The following is a 14,448-nucleotide window of genomic DNA, read 5'->3' as shown; positions in this document are numbered from 1 at the left end:
TAAAGGTTGTTGCCTATAAGCAACCAATGTGCCTGGGAGCGCTACCCTATAGCAGCCTTTCCACATGGTGGATCCCAACCAATTACACTGGGTTGCAGCTTAAGAATGGGTGTGGCAGGAAGCATTGTTTGGTAACACTATTTTCAGCTGGCACCTAGTAGTTTATTTACACACTTATTATGGGGTATCAATGGTTACTTTCTGGCACTTCAAATAATTAAACATGCCTGGTGCCTCTTCATATCATTTAAGCTAGCTTAATATTCAGGGACATTCTCTAGTTACATTTACATTTACATTTTAGTCATTTAGCAGACGCTCTTATCCAGAGCGACTTACAGTTAGTGAGTGCATACATTTTGACACAGGTATTGCTGTTAGTCTTAAAGATGGAATCCGCAGTATGGGGAAACAGCGCCACAGGCCGCCCCACCACCACTGTTATTGTTTATGATGCCGTGTTGAGGAGCGTTGTTGAGAATGGTTAAAAAAAGACAATACATACTGCTCTTATATCGTGTGTGCAATGATGTCAGAGGGGAAAAAACTGTGTTCGTTGTTTGCAGTAAATCATTTTTGTTGTAATATCGCAAACTGGCGTGGCTGTTTCATCATCCTCTCCTCTTTGTCTGGTGAGACACACCACATGGCTCAATATGAGAGCGGCCCTGACATCGACGAAGCACACACTTTACACTGACAGGGGTGTTCACTCACACTCTTAATTAGGCAATAAAGGGTATCTGGGCCCTGTGGAAGCCTTATGCATGATGTATTTACAAGACGGATAGGATTCAATAACTCTAAATGTGATACTAGTGAACTGCAGGAAGTCCCTATTTGAAATGGGTGAACCCAACATTTGAATGAATTCCTCTAAGAAATGTCCAATACCGGCAGTAACCATACCCTAAGTCTGTCTCAAAGCAGTCATTAGTAAGACCTGTCAATTAAAATGACTTGGAACTTGTAATAAATGCATGTACTAGAGTTATAGCAAGACAATCTATTCTAATTATGTGGACTGATGAAGTGTACTCTGTAGTAGGGGTTTACACTTACTGTATCCAATATGCACATAAGGAGTTAGCCTGTAGCTATTTGAACAGGGCCAGAGACCCCTGATGAAGACAAGTGTCTGCTCTGACCTTGGTCTAGTCTGAGCTGAAGGTGACCAGCTGTGTTCCTCCAGTTCCAAATCAATCCAATCATTTGTCACATGCTTCGTAAACAACGGGTGTACACTAACAGTGAAATGCTTACTTAGGGGTCTTTTTCCAACAATGCAGAGTTAAAGATAAAACATAAATAGGAGGAATAAATACACAGTGAATAATGAATAACAATAATGAGTAAAAATAACATGGCTATATACAGGGAGTAGAAAATAGCATGGCTATATACAGTGAGTAGAAAATAACATGGCTATATACAGGGAGTACCAGTACCGAGTTGATGTGCAGGGGTATGAGATAATTGAAGTAGCTATGTACTGTACATATAGGTAGGGGTAAAGTGACTAGGCAACAGGATAGACAGACAGTAGCAGCAGCGTTTGTGGTGAGCGTATGTGGTGTGTGTGTGTGTGTGTGTGTGTGTGTGTGTGTGGGTGTACAGTATGTAGTGTGTTGGGGTGTGTGTGTATGTTGGGGTGTCAGTGTAAGTAAGTGTGTGTGTGTGTCCATAGAGTCAGTGCAAGAGAGTTAGTGCCAAAAAGGGTCAATGCAGGTAGTCTGTGTAGCCATTTTATTAGCTATTTAGTAGTTCTGTTCAGCAGTCCCTCTGAATGGGAAACAGATAGAGAGGCGATAGACCAGACTTCATCAATAGGGCCTGGAGATTTTCCTAGCTCAGGGTTAGCTACACCATCTTTAATCATTGTATTAGAGGTCCCGTACCATAACGTTACCTGCCAGGCTTATTTTGTTACTACAAATACTAAATATTTTTCTCTCTAAATATAATTATACATGGGGGGAAACAAGACCTGAGGTACCATAACTAAACATACACGTCCAATCCTCTGTTGTTCTCTCTTTGCTGTGGGGAATATTGGCCTGCTTGTTTAGAACATGTGAGGAGCTAAGTGTTCCACATTGTTCCAGATGTTAAAGCCTTGTACAGCCTAGCAGGCATTACAAACACGCACTCCCAGTTGCGACGTACGAAGTGCTAAGGGAAGCTAGTTAAGGTGTGTGTGTGTTTCTGTCCTGGAGAAAGAAGCAATCCTGGGGCGTACTCTTCCACTGTTGAATAATTCAGCTTCCTGGCTGGTCAAGGGGAGGGCTGTGTGTGAGCGTGTTTCTGGCCAGAGCCTGAGGGAGCAGGTTAGCCAGCGAGAGGAGGAGAAAATAGAGGAGACAAGACAAGACCCCGGGCTGTGAGCCACCACTCCTCCACTCCTGTCTTCTATCTGTTCTGTTTTGTTCCTCCTCTCCGTCCGTCTGTCTGTCTCTCATCAAGCGCTCCACTGGGCTCGCTCTTCCTCTCTAAACAAAGCATGCTAAAGTTCATCTGGTGGTGTCTGCTACAAGCTAAGCTTCGCTAGCAGAGCACTGTTTATCCCACTTCAATGAAAACGACAAGGTTAAACTAGGGCCCAGAGGTTTTCCCAATGACCTGACCTGTTCCTAAAAATACACAGAGGGGGAAGTAACCAGACATTCAGTTTAAATCTAAGGGATCTGGTAGCAACAGGCTAAAGCTAATGGGAGGTGTAGACGATGGCATCATGCAGTGTCATAAGATGGTTTCCTCAATGGACACTACAACATGATGATGGGAGTATCGATGAAACCATGGCTTAATGACACAGAGAGAGCAATTATGTGCTTCAAAGGATGACACTGGGGTGACATAGAGCGTCATGAGACTGTATTGCTGTAAACAGGGGTGGTAAGTAGCTGATTAATGCTGTGAGAGGCTGTGTGAATCCAGTGTGTGCTGCCTGCTGTGCTTAGCACCAGGCGTTGCATGATAAAGCCCATAAATCCAGCAGCGTCGGCATAATTCACTGAGCCCCATGTGGGAAGAAGAGGAGAGGAGGAGAGGAGGGGAAGAGGAGAAGAGGGGAAGAGGAGAAGAGGAGAAGAGGGGAAGAGGAGAAGAGGAGAAGAGGAGAAGAGGGGAGAAGGAGAAGAGGAGAGAAGGAGAAGAGGTGAAAGAAAAGGAGGAGAGGAGAAGTGAGTCACAGTGACCTTGTATTACATGATGTTACATATATGGAGTTAGTGGGACCCTAGAGAAACAATGTGACAACATTAAAGCAAAGTTGTGACAACATTATTATACAGATGATAAGATGATATGGGACAGGGACACAGTATCAGAGTGTAACAGAAGAGAAACTCCTCACAAAACCCAGACATAATATACTCTATGGGCATTTCAAAGTGGGATCTCTGCTAGTTCTAAAGTTATGACCCATTTTATACAGAGAAATTGGCATAGTAGGCAATGTTACCAATCACAGCCCTCCTTTTAATCATTGCACATCCTGCAAATCACCAGCAGAATCAATTTTCACATTCACTCTGTTGGTAATGCCTACATATTGGATCATACGTCTAAAAGTAGCAGAGATACCACTCTGGAACTTTGAAATGCCGGTAGAGTATATTATGTTCAACAATATATAAAAATCAATATTCATGTTTATATTTTTCAATATTCATAAATTAAATTAAAAATAAGTTGTTGAAATCAATATACTACTCATATTACAGAGCAAGCGGTAACACTTCATATGACACCAATGTTTGCTTTGTAGCACCTACAGACGAAACACCATGTAGTGTTAAAGGAGACCTGGGTAAGGCCAAAATGTCAAAAAATGCCAACTTTTATAAATTATTTCTCAATTATGTTTTTAGATACAAAATGTCAAATATATGTCAACAATCCTTCCTACAAAGGACTATTCTAAGGCTTACATTCCGTGAAAATCCCCAAATCATGGTATTTATTTGTCTGGGTTTCATGAGGAATCACTCAGAAATGTTGTGGGAGTGCAAGCGCAAGAACGGTTTGGGAATGTCATGTTTCTGCTGAGCCACTGTCCTGTGTGGTGGGCACTTATCTAACCAGCCGCCCCCAGCAAACACTCAACCATGCCCACCTTCACCAGCCACCCACTATAATCATTACCCACATACTCTACACACTCACACTGGGCTATGGATTGGCCAGAAGAGAACAATACCATTAGCTGTATTTTCTCTCTGGGTGGTTAATGATGTGAGGATATTAAAGCAAGTCATTTCCCCTCTATTCAGAAGCCATCAGTGTTTCCCTGCTGCTAAGCATTAGAGCAGAGTTAAAGCAGAATAACAGTAAGAAGAGCAGCAGAGAAACTTCACAGGCAGAGCAACCTGATCCCACTGTGCCCTGCCTCTCTCCCTCTCCCTCTCTCCCTCAGTGCCGAGAACACAGAGTGGGCGAGAGATACTGACAGTGGAGGGATGTGTGTGTAGAGGGGAGAGGCAGAAAAGGAGAGGGGGAATATGTGTGAGACAGAGTGTGTGATAGTGTGCATGGGAGGGTGAGGGGTGTGTGTGAGTGAGTGTGTTTCTGTGTGATAGAGAGAAAAATAATGCATGTTGATGGCATGAGTGTGTGTGTATGTGATTGGATGCGTACAAGACAGTAATGGTATACCTTCCTAATATTGAGTTGTACCCCCCTGCCCTTTTGCCCTCAGAACAGCCTCATGCTGGCCCATGTTGACGCCAATGCTTCCCACAGAGTCAAGTTGGCTGGATGTCCTTTGGGTGGTGGTCCATTCTTGATACACTCTGGAAACTTTTGAGCGTGAAAAACCCAGCAGCGTTGCAGTTCTTGACACAAATCAGTGCGCCTGGCACCTACTACCATACCCCGTTCAAAGGCACTTAAATATTTTGTCTTCCCATTCACCCTCTGAATGGCACATATACACAATCCATGTCTCAACTGTCTCCAGGCTTCCAAATCCTTCTTTAACCTGTCTTCTCCCCTTCATCTACACTGATTGAAGTGGATTTAACAGGCGACGGCAATAAGGGATCATAGCTTTTACCTGGATTCACCTGGTCAGTCTATGTCATGGAAAGAGCAGGTGTTCTTAATGTTTTGTATACACAGCGTATGTGTAATGTGTGTAATGTGACTGTGTGTAACGTGTGTAATGTGTATGTGTGTGTGTCTGTGCTCTGCAGGAGCCCTGTGCTGCTAGTGAGGTGAGGAAACGGCTACTTTGCATCATTAGGCTGCCGTGCCTGCGACTCGCCAGAGAGAGAGAAATCATACATGCAGCTCACATAACTCTGTGTGGTGGGAGAGAGGTTCCATGTTCTACACACCCCAGCCGCTTCCCCGCCCATAACCTGTCACACCAGAGAGAGGGGGAGCAGTGGCATAATGGGCTGGAGAGAGAAAGCACTAAATGAGACAGAATCAGAAACCGAGAGAGAAGCATATCATAGCATAGCACCACACCGAAAATATCAGAACTAGCAGTCATCCTGATTGACATCCAGTCAAGTTAACAGTGGGCACAGTGTTAGACTAGCTAGCTAGTACTCAGAGATGTGTGCCTCACAGAGCAGCTAAAGGACAAACGGGATGAGATGGCTGTAGAGGGTTTTAGCATTCTCCCCATCATGCCAGCAGTCTCAGCAGTAAACACATACTCCACCTTTCTCTGAACCCGACCCTAATTACCTGTCCCCTTCTCTATGGCCCCTAGACTCCCCCCACCCCTAGATTCCACCCTATGTAAGTACCCTAGCCAGGAAAAGCTTGAGTCGGTCTCACCTTAGTTAGTAGAAAAGGTCTGCGTCTCAAGCTAGTAAAATCCTGTACCATGGTAAACTACTTGAAGGACGTGGCATAGAGATATGGCAATGGAGGCACACCAATGATGAGGAAGAAAAAAGGAGAGAGGGAAGAGGAGGAGAGGAGTAAGAGAGAGAAATGGAGAGCTGTAGACAGAGAGTGAGCTCTGCAGTGTTGAAACTAAGTGCCAGATATTGGCGCACGCGCAGGAAAACACACAAGGACCGACACACAGGAGCAGGCAGGCGGGCGGACTCGCCCTCCTCCTCTCTTTCTCTCCCACTCGATAGCGGCAAGTCGGCTCTCTCTCCCGCTTCCCTCCCTCTCCCACAGACACATAGAAAACACTCGGGAAGCTCTAAAAGGCACACTGACTGCAATGTCCTCCTTTAACTCCCACATGAAACCATCACACTGACACTCCGAAAACACACAGAAATCCTACTAACTGTATAGACAATGGTACAGATACATACTTGATCCATGCATGTTTACATCCTTACGTAAGCCCACTCCAATACATAGACCCACCCACACAAGCATAATCAAGTAAACATGATCATTCACAAAACAACTTGTCACATCAGACGGAAAGGTGTTTGTGAACACAACCTTTCAACCCAAGTGAGGGCACATTCAGAATAGGAATATAGTGCTACTGAACTACTGAGTGGTAGTATGTTAAAAAACATATTTCCGGGTATTCAGAGGTGATGAAATGCTATTTTAAAATGTGAAGCCTTTCCTTCCTCTCCAGCCCGCTCTTCCTCTGAACTAGAGAGGTTGTTTCTGTACAGGCACACTGGTGATGAACACACACAGAGAGTATGTCTGCTATGAGCCTTATACATTGAATGTGAGTATAAATGACAGTTCCCTTGCTTACAAAGTTTGCGTTTGTGTGCATGCGTGTCTCTTTGCGTGTGATTGTGTTTGTGTGTGTGTGTGTGTGCGCGCGATAACATGTGTTTTAGCATGTGTATGTGCACAAATATGGATTGCATATGTATCCATCTGTAAATTCCATGAAGAGTTCCATCCGATGATCTGAGGTGAAACTTGCCCACAGAGTTGAATTCCAAAGAGGACAGGTTCACACACAAGCTCATGGTGGAGCTTTATAGTGCTGTAAACAACCCTATAAACCTGGTAGGTAGGAGGGATAGAGGAAGGTAGGTGGGGCCTAGCCGTTCCTCCAGATGAATGGAACCCATCTGGATGGGCATCCACCCAAGACCTGGGCAGCGGGCCAGAGCCTGTCAGCGGGCAAGGGCAGGGAGACAGAGAGAGAGAACCATGGAGAGATGCAGATCAGGGAGGTGGAGAGAGGGAGAAGGGGGAAGTGGAAGTAGGAGTGTGGACTGATAAGCGTGAGAGCTGAGGTAGATAAACGCATTAGCGCCAGAGATTTGGTAGAGCAAATAAATAAAATCAACTGTCCGATAGTCTTACTACAGCCTCTGTTGGGCAAACATGAGGACACTGTATTACAAAACTCAACTCCATTAGCACAATCCTTTAGAGGAGAATACATCTTTGGATAAAATATAATGCAGACAATATTAACATGGTGATCCTCTTCAATAACAGAAACCATTGATAGAGCTGCATGCCCTGGTTGTAAATCATACCTGACAAGCTGCCGGCTTCAGCACCATCACTCCCACCAGTGCTATTTAAAGAGGTAAACTAAATTCTGCGGAAAATAACCTCTGACCACCAAACAGGAAGTAATGAATGAACATGGTGGGGATGATGGGGGGGGGGGGGGCAGCCTGCCTAGTAACTAAGGCCCACAGCTGCCATGAAAATCTCTAATTTTGTCGATGTGCAAAGCTTCCTTACATAATGCGTGGCTCCGCGCCTGATTGGTCTCGGTTGCAGGAGCCTCTAAATTTGATTGGATTTAATCGACGCTGCTGACAAAAAAGCCTGCAATTAGCAGGCGGTGCTGGGACAGGCCCAACGGTTTTGGCTGGCAATGGCAGTCACCAGAGCCATTGAGCGGCGTTAGCCAGCAAACTCCGATTGCTGCAGCTGACACACACATCCTCTGGTCCCTTTCCATCATCCGCCCTCAAGGATGCATCCATACAAGCTGCTTAGCCATAGCACACCGCGTGTCCCAGTGCTGTAGTCGTATGCTGCATTTTGGAGAGGAATCGGCATCCACCCAAATGTGTATATAGTGGTATATAGTGGGTGACCGAACCTCTTCTGAAGGGGTAGGTGAGGTGAGGCTGTTACTCTTGGGGGGAAAATAGTCTGACTCTTAACTTGTAACAATACTGAGCTCTACAGCAGTGTAGAAATAGCCATTGAATACAGAACTGCATTGGCTTGTTCCAGGAAACCCAGCGGATCTGCCTTACAATCTACACGTGTTATGACATGTCGTAAAATGTTTACTGCAGTCTGTGCCGTGTTGGGAGATTCCGTTTTTTTCCTCGCTCTGCACACGATATGTTGCAGTTGGCTGTTGCTCACGTCAGCTTTGATTCTTATCCAAAGTTGAGGAATCTGGAGGCTAGTAACCATCAATCCCAAGGTGACATCATGTGTTTTCCAGTCTGGCGAGATCGTTCATGTTTACTTAGCAAGTTGTTGGTTGCTTGGATTTAATTTATGGCAAACATATGCTGAGGACATCGAAAGGTTGCTGGATCGAATCCCCGAGCTGACAAGGTAAAAATCTGTCGTTCTGCCCCTGAGCAAGGCCGTTAACCCACTGTTCCCCGGGCACCGATGACGTGGATGTCGATTAAGGCAGCCCTCCACACCTATCTGATTCAGAGGGGATGGGTTAAATGCGGAAGACACATTTCAGTTGAACTGACTAGGTATTCCCCTTTTCCTTTCATTTGCGTACAGGTTGAGGGACAAAAAAAAAGAGACAAGAGGCAGCATACCAACCTTATAATATATATTTGAGACCAACAAAATAACAAGGACAAGAGAGAATGCTAGTCATAAATGATTTGCCAGAACTGGTGGTCTTTTATATAAACAACAAGAGAAAAGCAGCAACTGCATCCCAGGGAAATTTGAAACAGACCATCCTTGGAGAAAGAAAGACTGCTTTACCAAGACCAACTGTTGTGGTAGTTTGGTGTCACGTTAGATTCTGTCACATAATAATCTTGTATTCTAAATGCTCCTTGATGTTGGCAGAGGTACAGCATTCTGGTCAACAGCTGGCTATGATTGAGCCCCTAACATCTCAAGAGGGAAAATGAGTAGACAGGAGTGCACCTCATCCACGCCAAGCTTGGTACAGAGCCCAAACACCTCTGTCTCCCTTCCCCCCCACCTCATCGCCCCCTGCCTGCTACCCTCTGCCAGCCCACGACAAAACCAGAATGGCCCATCTCCCACAGTGCATTACCTTCCTCTGTTTGAATTGGAATCCGATATTTCTCTCTATTTCAACAGTATTCTAAAATTACTTTCTGCCTCAAGAGTAAGACCAATTAGTTCATTTTGGGGCCCTTCAACATGAGACTTCTGTGGTACACAGTCCATTCATAGTATAATCTGTTGTATTACCCTCATTAGCCCTCTATGGCCTTTCATAACTATCTGTGGTCTGACAAGACAAGTAACTGAGGAAATCCAAAATGGCTTTCTGGGAAAAGAGATACCACAGGCTTTTAGCTCTCAATTACCATAACTATCCTGGAAAAAGGGAGCGGTTATGAAAGATGAAAACCATTGCTTCAGATTTAGAGCCTGGACTACACTTGCCGCTCTGAATGGACTAGCCTGTTTGCTGAGTCACGGTTCTCACTCTGTTTGGCTGGAACTGAGGAGCTCTGAACACACTGGGGTGGCACTGTTCCGGGGGTAAACACAGCGTAAAGCCGGACACTTTCCTCTCAGTGCCCGCTTTAGGAAGAAAAACATATACGCCCGACGAGTAGTGGCCAAGATCTACCACATCTCCCCGCTGGGGTGCAGAACACAGTCATGACTGAGGTTGCACGTTGCCACGAAGACAGCCTTTGCTATTAGCAACTTCAACAACTTACAGGGACATGGAATTAAACGCAAGGTACTATCGCTGGCTGGCCCCCTGCCTTGAAAACCTTTCTGGCCCTTTTAAATGGTGGCTCTTAGCGACCTTTCATCCTAATTGAAATTACAACGTGTCAACAGTGGACACAGTGTGGGCTTGTGTGGAACAGAGGGTCTCTTGACACTGTGGCATGGTTTAAAACACTTTGTTACTGTGTGTTTGGTTGGCTCAGGTTTTCTCCCAGAGGTCAGTTCTTTATGAGCCTACAGAACCTAGTGCTACACTGTAGCAGAAATGTACACCAGTGAATCTCAAGTCTTGAGGAAAAGCAACTCAGTTGATGATATCTTGGCCAGGTCGCAGTTGTAAATGAGAACTTGTTCTCAACTGGTTTACCTGGTTAAATAAAGGTGAAATAAAAAAATAAAATAAAATAAAATAAAAAAAGAGTTCAAGTCCAATGGTGGTACAACTTTACTTCCTCAAGCCATTGACTGTACTGTCCGACCTACAGCACAATGTAACACATTTTTACGTTGCTAAGATTTTGAGCCTGTAGGAACTACTGTAATGAAACTGCAAAACTATATTCACCATGCTGCAAAACATGTCCTTGGTCAGACAAGGGCAGTAATAGAATCGTGTAACTTACATTCATATAACGTTTCTTCAAGTTAAAAGGAACAAATGATAGGATACAACCTGTCTCCAGTTTCATGGGGACTGAAACCCTTTGTGAATGACCTCAAACCTTCGTTTCCGGGAGATGAGTAACTTGAGTAAGAGAAGAGTGTTTGGGGTCTACTGTATAGCTGACACTGCATCCATTTTTAGGAGACATGAACATAACCAGCTGCATCCCAAAGACAAGCTTCACACATCTATACTGAACGTGTGGCACACCCTGGAGAGGGTGCCATCACTGTGGAGTCCCAGGCATCTCGTTCTGACCTCAGCAGCAGTGCACTGCTTCTTGAATCGCGAGTCACGTTTTTTACCCCCTACAAAATAGGCAGACGCCAACTTGTGAAAGGAGGCAAGTATAAGTGCTTAGGTTAATGAGTTGGTTCATCATGGCAAAGAGAGACTGGTAGATCTCAGTGACTTCAATAGCAGGCGATAACCACATTAAGTCATATGTTGTATTATTGAAGCACATAGTTAAACTGTGAGTGACAAGCTTTACACACATACAGACAGACACACCACATACACAACACTGGTCAGATTGACTTACCACTATTGCGATTTTTGCGGTTGGACTTGCCGCCAAGCAGCATCTTCAAGCTGTTCCTGAACATGACTGCACTGGTCTGCAGTGGCTATAGAGAAATCTGCAGAAGAAAAAGGGAGTGTTTTTAATGTAATGTAGGCTATATTTACTGATGTTGGTTATTATTTATTGTCAGCAGTAAATTGCAGGTAGTTGGATAGCGCAAGGGGCAGATGAGGTAAAGATATTGCAAATTCCAGAAAGATCACCACAGAACACCACAACTGTACAGAAGGTAATTGCACTATTCTGTCACCTAGTAAATGGTTTTGCAGAATTAAGTTATTAACAACAACAGCAATTTCTCACAGGTAAATTATTCATCCTCTTATACATACTAATGACATATTCATAGTCTCTGTGAGGAAGAGGTGAATATCACATTAGCAGCCTGGTGGGGGGGATTTTGTTCCTTCCTGTGTGTTATGAGATTTGTCATGCTTCACTGAATGACTTAAGGAATATTTTAGTACCTACGTCAAACAACGTTCACACCCATACCACTGACAATTACTGGTATGTGTATGTGTGAACGCATAGGTGTAAGTTTGTTCAACAGGCTTTGAAATCATGTTCACTTGTGTCTTTGTAATGTGCAAAGTAGTATCAGTGCATATGTATGTTTCTGAGCTTCTTTTTAGCTCGCATCCATGTGCTTTTGTGTGAGTATATGAGAGAAAGACAGAGAGATAAAAGGAAAGAGAGAAAGAGATTGTGTCCGCCTGCGTTTCCTTTCTCTTGCCGCCACCGCTGCAACACTGCATGATAATTAAGCAGCAGAAAGAGAGACAGTCGTGGAATGAGTGGAAACATTGGCTCTCCTCAAAGCAAATAGAGGAGGCCTAAAATGCCGCCTGAGCTTCGAACAGCAATCCCTTTACTAAGTATTGAGTAGACCCACACGTTTAGTGTCTTGGGAATCTTTGGTACCACGCTGTTAAAATCCTCCTCTGCTTTCTTCGGTCACATTACAGCTTTTAGAAAGAGCCGACTGGGGTTCCGTCTCATACTTATCCTCTTCAATTTAATCTTTAGAAAGTTTGGATTAGCACTTTTGGCATTTCAGGTATTCTCTCGTGTTTGACTAATGTCATACATTTTTCACACAAGGTGTCAAACATGGAGAACTACAGTACGACCACGCCTACTCCAGGTCGAGGCTCCTCGCAGAAGACAAGGCGGTTTTTGAGCCGACACTAGGCTTGGGCGGTATCCAGATTGTCATACCTTCATACCGACCTTGTGCAATACCTGGATATTCGGTAATACCGGCACTGAACAAGGGGCGCTGTTTTCAAACCCCACTGAGGCTCTGTACTCTAAAGGTTAGCAATGCTAACAAGTACATGTAACATCCCATAAAGAATGCTAACTAAATGCTAACGAGCGCATTGCTAACATTTTATACAGTCTCTGACCTAACTCAAAAATGCTACTTACAGTTTGCTGCACGCACAAAACAAACTATTAGACCACAAGGCTCTTGATCCAGGAGGGGATTCTCTGCTGTTACCAAGCAAAGCTTGATTTTGGAAGAAGCTAACCACTTAGCGAGATACTGTAGCTAACTAGCTATTAAATTAGCAAACCAAATGCACAACGGCAGAGCATTTAGCAAATTCTAGACAGTTAACTTAAATAGTTATAAGATATCTAGCTGGCAAACATTTAGTTGTGAATTCCATACTGTAACTAGATCAACTGGCGCAATGCTGCACAACAGTGAGTGACTCACAAGGCTCCGGTCTCTCGTCGTTGTGTGCTTGTAAACAAACACCACATGACTGTGGACTACCGGTAAGCTTCATAATGAAACATTATGTGACAGGTGAAATGAAGAACGCAATTTTCTTTATTTCCTAAAGTATTGTACAAGTTGACTGCAGGTATTTACTTAAAAAATAGCTACAAATATTGAAATGTATAAAAAAAAACTTCAAAATAAATAGTTTCAACGGTATTGAAAAAGGTATTAAAAAATACCCCTGTATATACAGTGTACCGACCAAACCCATCCGACACACAACCAGTCCTGAGCTGAGGGCACACCAAATAGAGGCAATTAGCAGCAGGAGTGTTCCTGATATGTGAGGAAAACCAGAGACCTTTAAAAGCTCTTTCAACTGGTGTCAGCCGGTCAGTGCCATAGAGGCAAAGGGAGAGGACTCTGTTCCAGGGAGACTGTAGGTTCAGTTTGGCTTGGTGCTTTTGTGTTGTACAATGGGGGGAAGGTAACTGTACAGTAACAGATGTTCCATGTTAAAGCTGGGGAATGACTCAGCGAGACACTGGGCCCTGTGGCTTCTTCTGGCAGCCCACGATGCCAAACAACATCAACAAAGACGAGCCAGCATGAAGCTTCCCCTACCTCGTCTCTCTTCTACCCTATCCTGTTCTTTTCTCCTTCCACCCCCACCTGTAGCCTCTCTTTTCCAATGTTTTCTTCAAATCCTTATTTTTCTTCCCCCCCAGTCAATCCTCTTTTCAATCTCTAGTGTCTAGTTTCTTCTAGACACGGTCTCTTCATCTCCTTCTTTCTCTTTATCCTCCATTCCACACTCTTTCTCCATTTTTGCTAACAGTACATGTACCCTCCATATGTCTGTGTATTTCAACTGTAGCTCAGACCCCCCTCCCTTTGCCTCTCTCTCTTTCCCTGGTCCACAGGGGGTCTGTGGCTGTGGTTTGACCGCAGTCGGCTCTCCCTGGTGCCATTTCCTGGAAGCCTCCGCTTTGCCCATCTACTTTACCACCACCCCCATGACTGTAGCAGCGTGACGTGGCAGAAGAAATAAAAACCAACAGCCTCCTTTCACTTTGACTCCTTTAATCTGTTCGATACAATCCAGAGCTCCTCTGGTTCACTCTCTCTCGGTGTCTAAAAAAACAACCCGCAAAAGCACAGCGAGGGTGGCTGGCTTAAACAAAGGCAGCCATTCTGTGCCGAACAGACTTCCTTTAACGTTTTTATCTCGACAGGCAGAGCTACATCTTTTTCATTCGCCGCCGGGAAGTGTCAATTCTAGCAGGTGACAGGTATAGGAGGGAACTCACAATGAGTGAAAGAAATTATACATTTCTACACATGTTCAATTGAATGAGCTGAGCTAATAGGAAGTTGATAGCAGTACATGCTGTAGTATACATGTGTGATTATATTACTTTAAATGTAATTTGTATTGTGCATTTACTGAGTCATTTGTCACAGTCTACTTAACTGTAGGCCCATGTCTGAACCCCTGAAGCAAGTCAAGACTATATAGCCTGTATATTATGTACATTACGATAGCCTAGTGCCTTCAGTGGCATGCTGGTCAAGGTATTAGTCAGGCCTGATTCTGGCAGA

At 44.3% G+C, this 14,448-nt stretch overlaps 1 protein-coding gene across 2 annotated transcripts in view; it reads right to left on the bottom strand.

Annotated features, from left to right (window-relative positions):
- Positions 1-11,130, bottom strand: part of LOC311146162 (protein TANC2-like) — a gene marked incomplete at both ends in the record, with an annotated part of 61,328 nt that extends 50,198 nt beyond the window's left edge. For both annotated transcript variants that reach the window (XM_084182651.1, XM_084182652.1), the window contains one exon: positions 11,067-11,130. In XM_084182651.1, the coding sequence (XP_084038777.1) occupies positions 11,067-11,130 (64 nt within the window). The remainder of the gene's footprint in view (positions 1-11,066) is intronic.
- Between the last annotated feature and the right edge of the window lie 3,318 nt (positions 11,131-14,448).

The sequence above is a fragment of the Coregonus lavaretus genome, assembly GCF_964263955.1.
Source record: "Coregonus lavaretus genome assembly, chromosome: 2".
NCBI lineage: Eukaryota > Metazoa > Chordata > Actinopteri > Salmoniformes > Salmonidae > Coregonus > Coregonus lavaretus.
The sequence above is the reverse complement of the archived record's forward strand: the minus strand, read 5'-3'. Positions and strand labels throughout refer to the sequence as shown.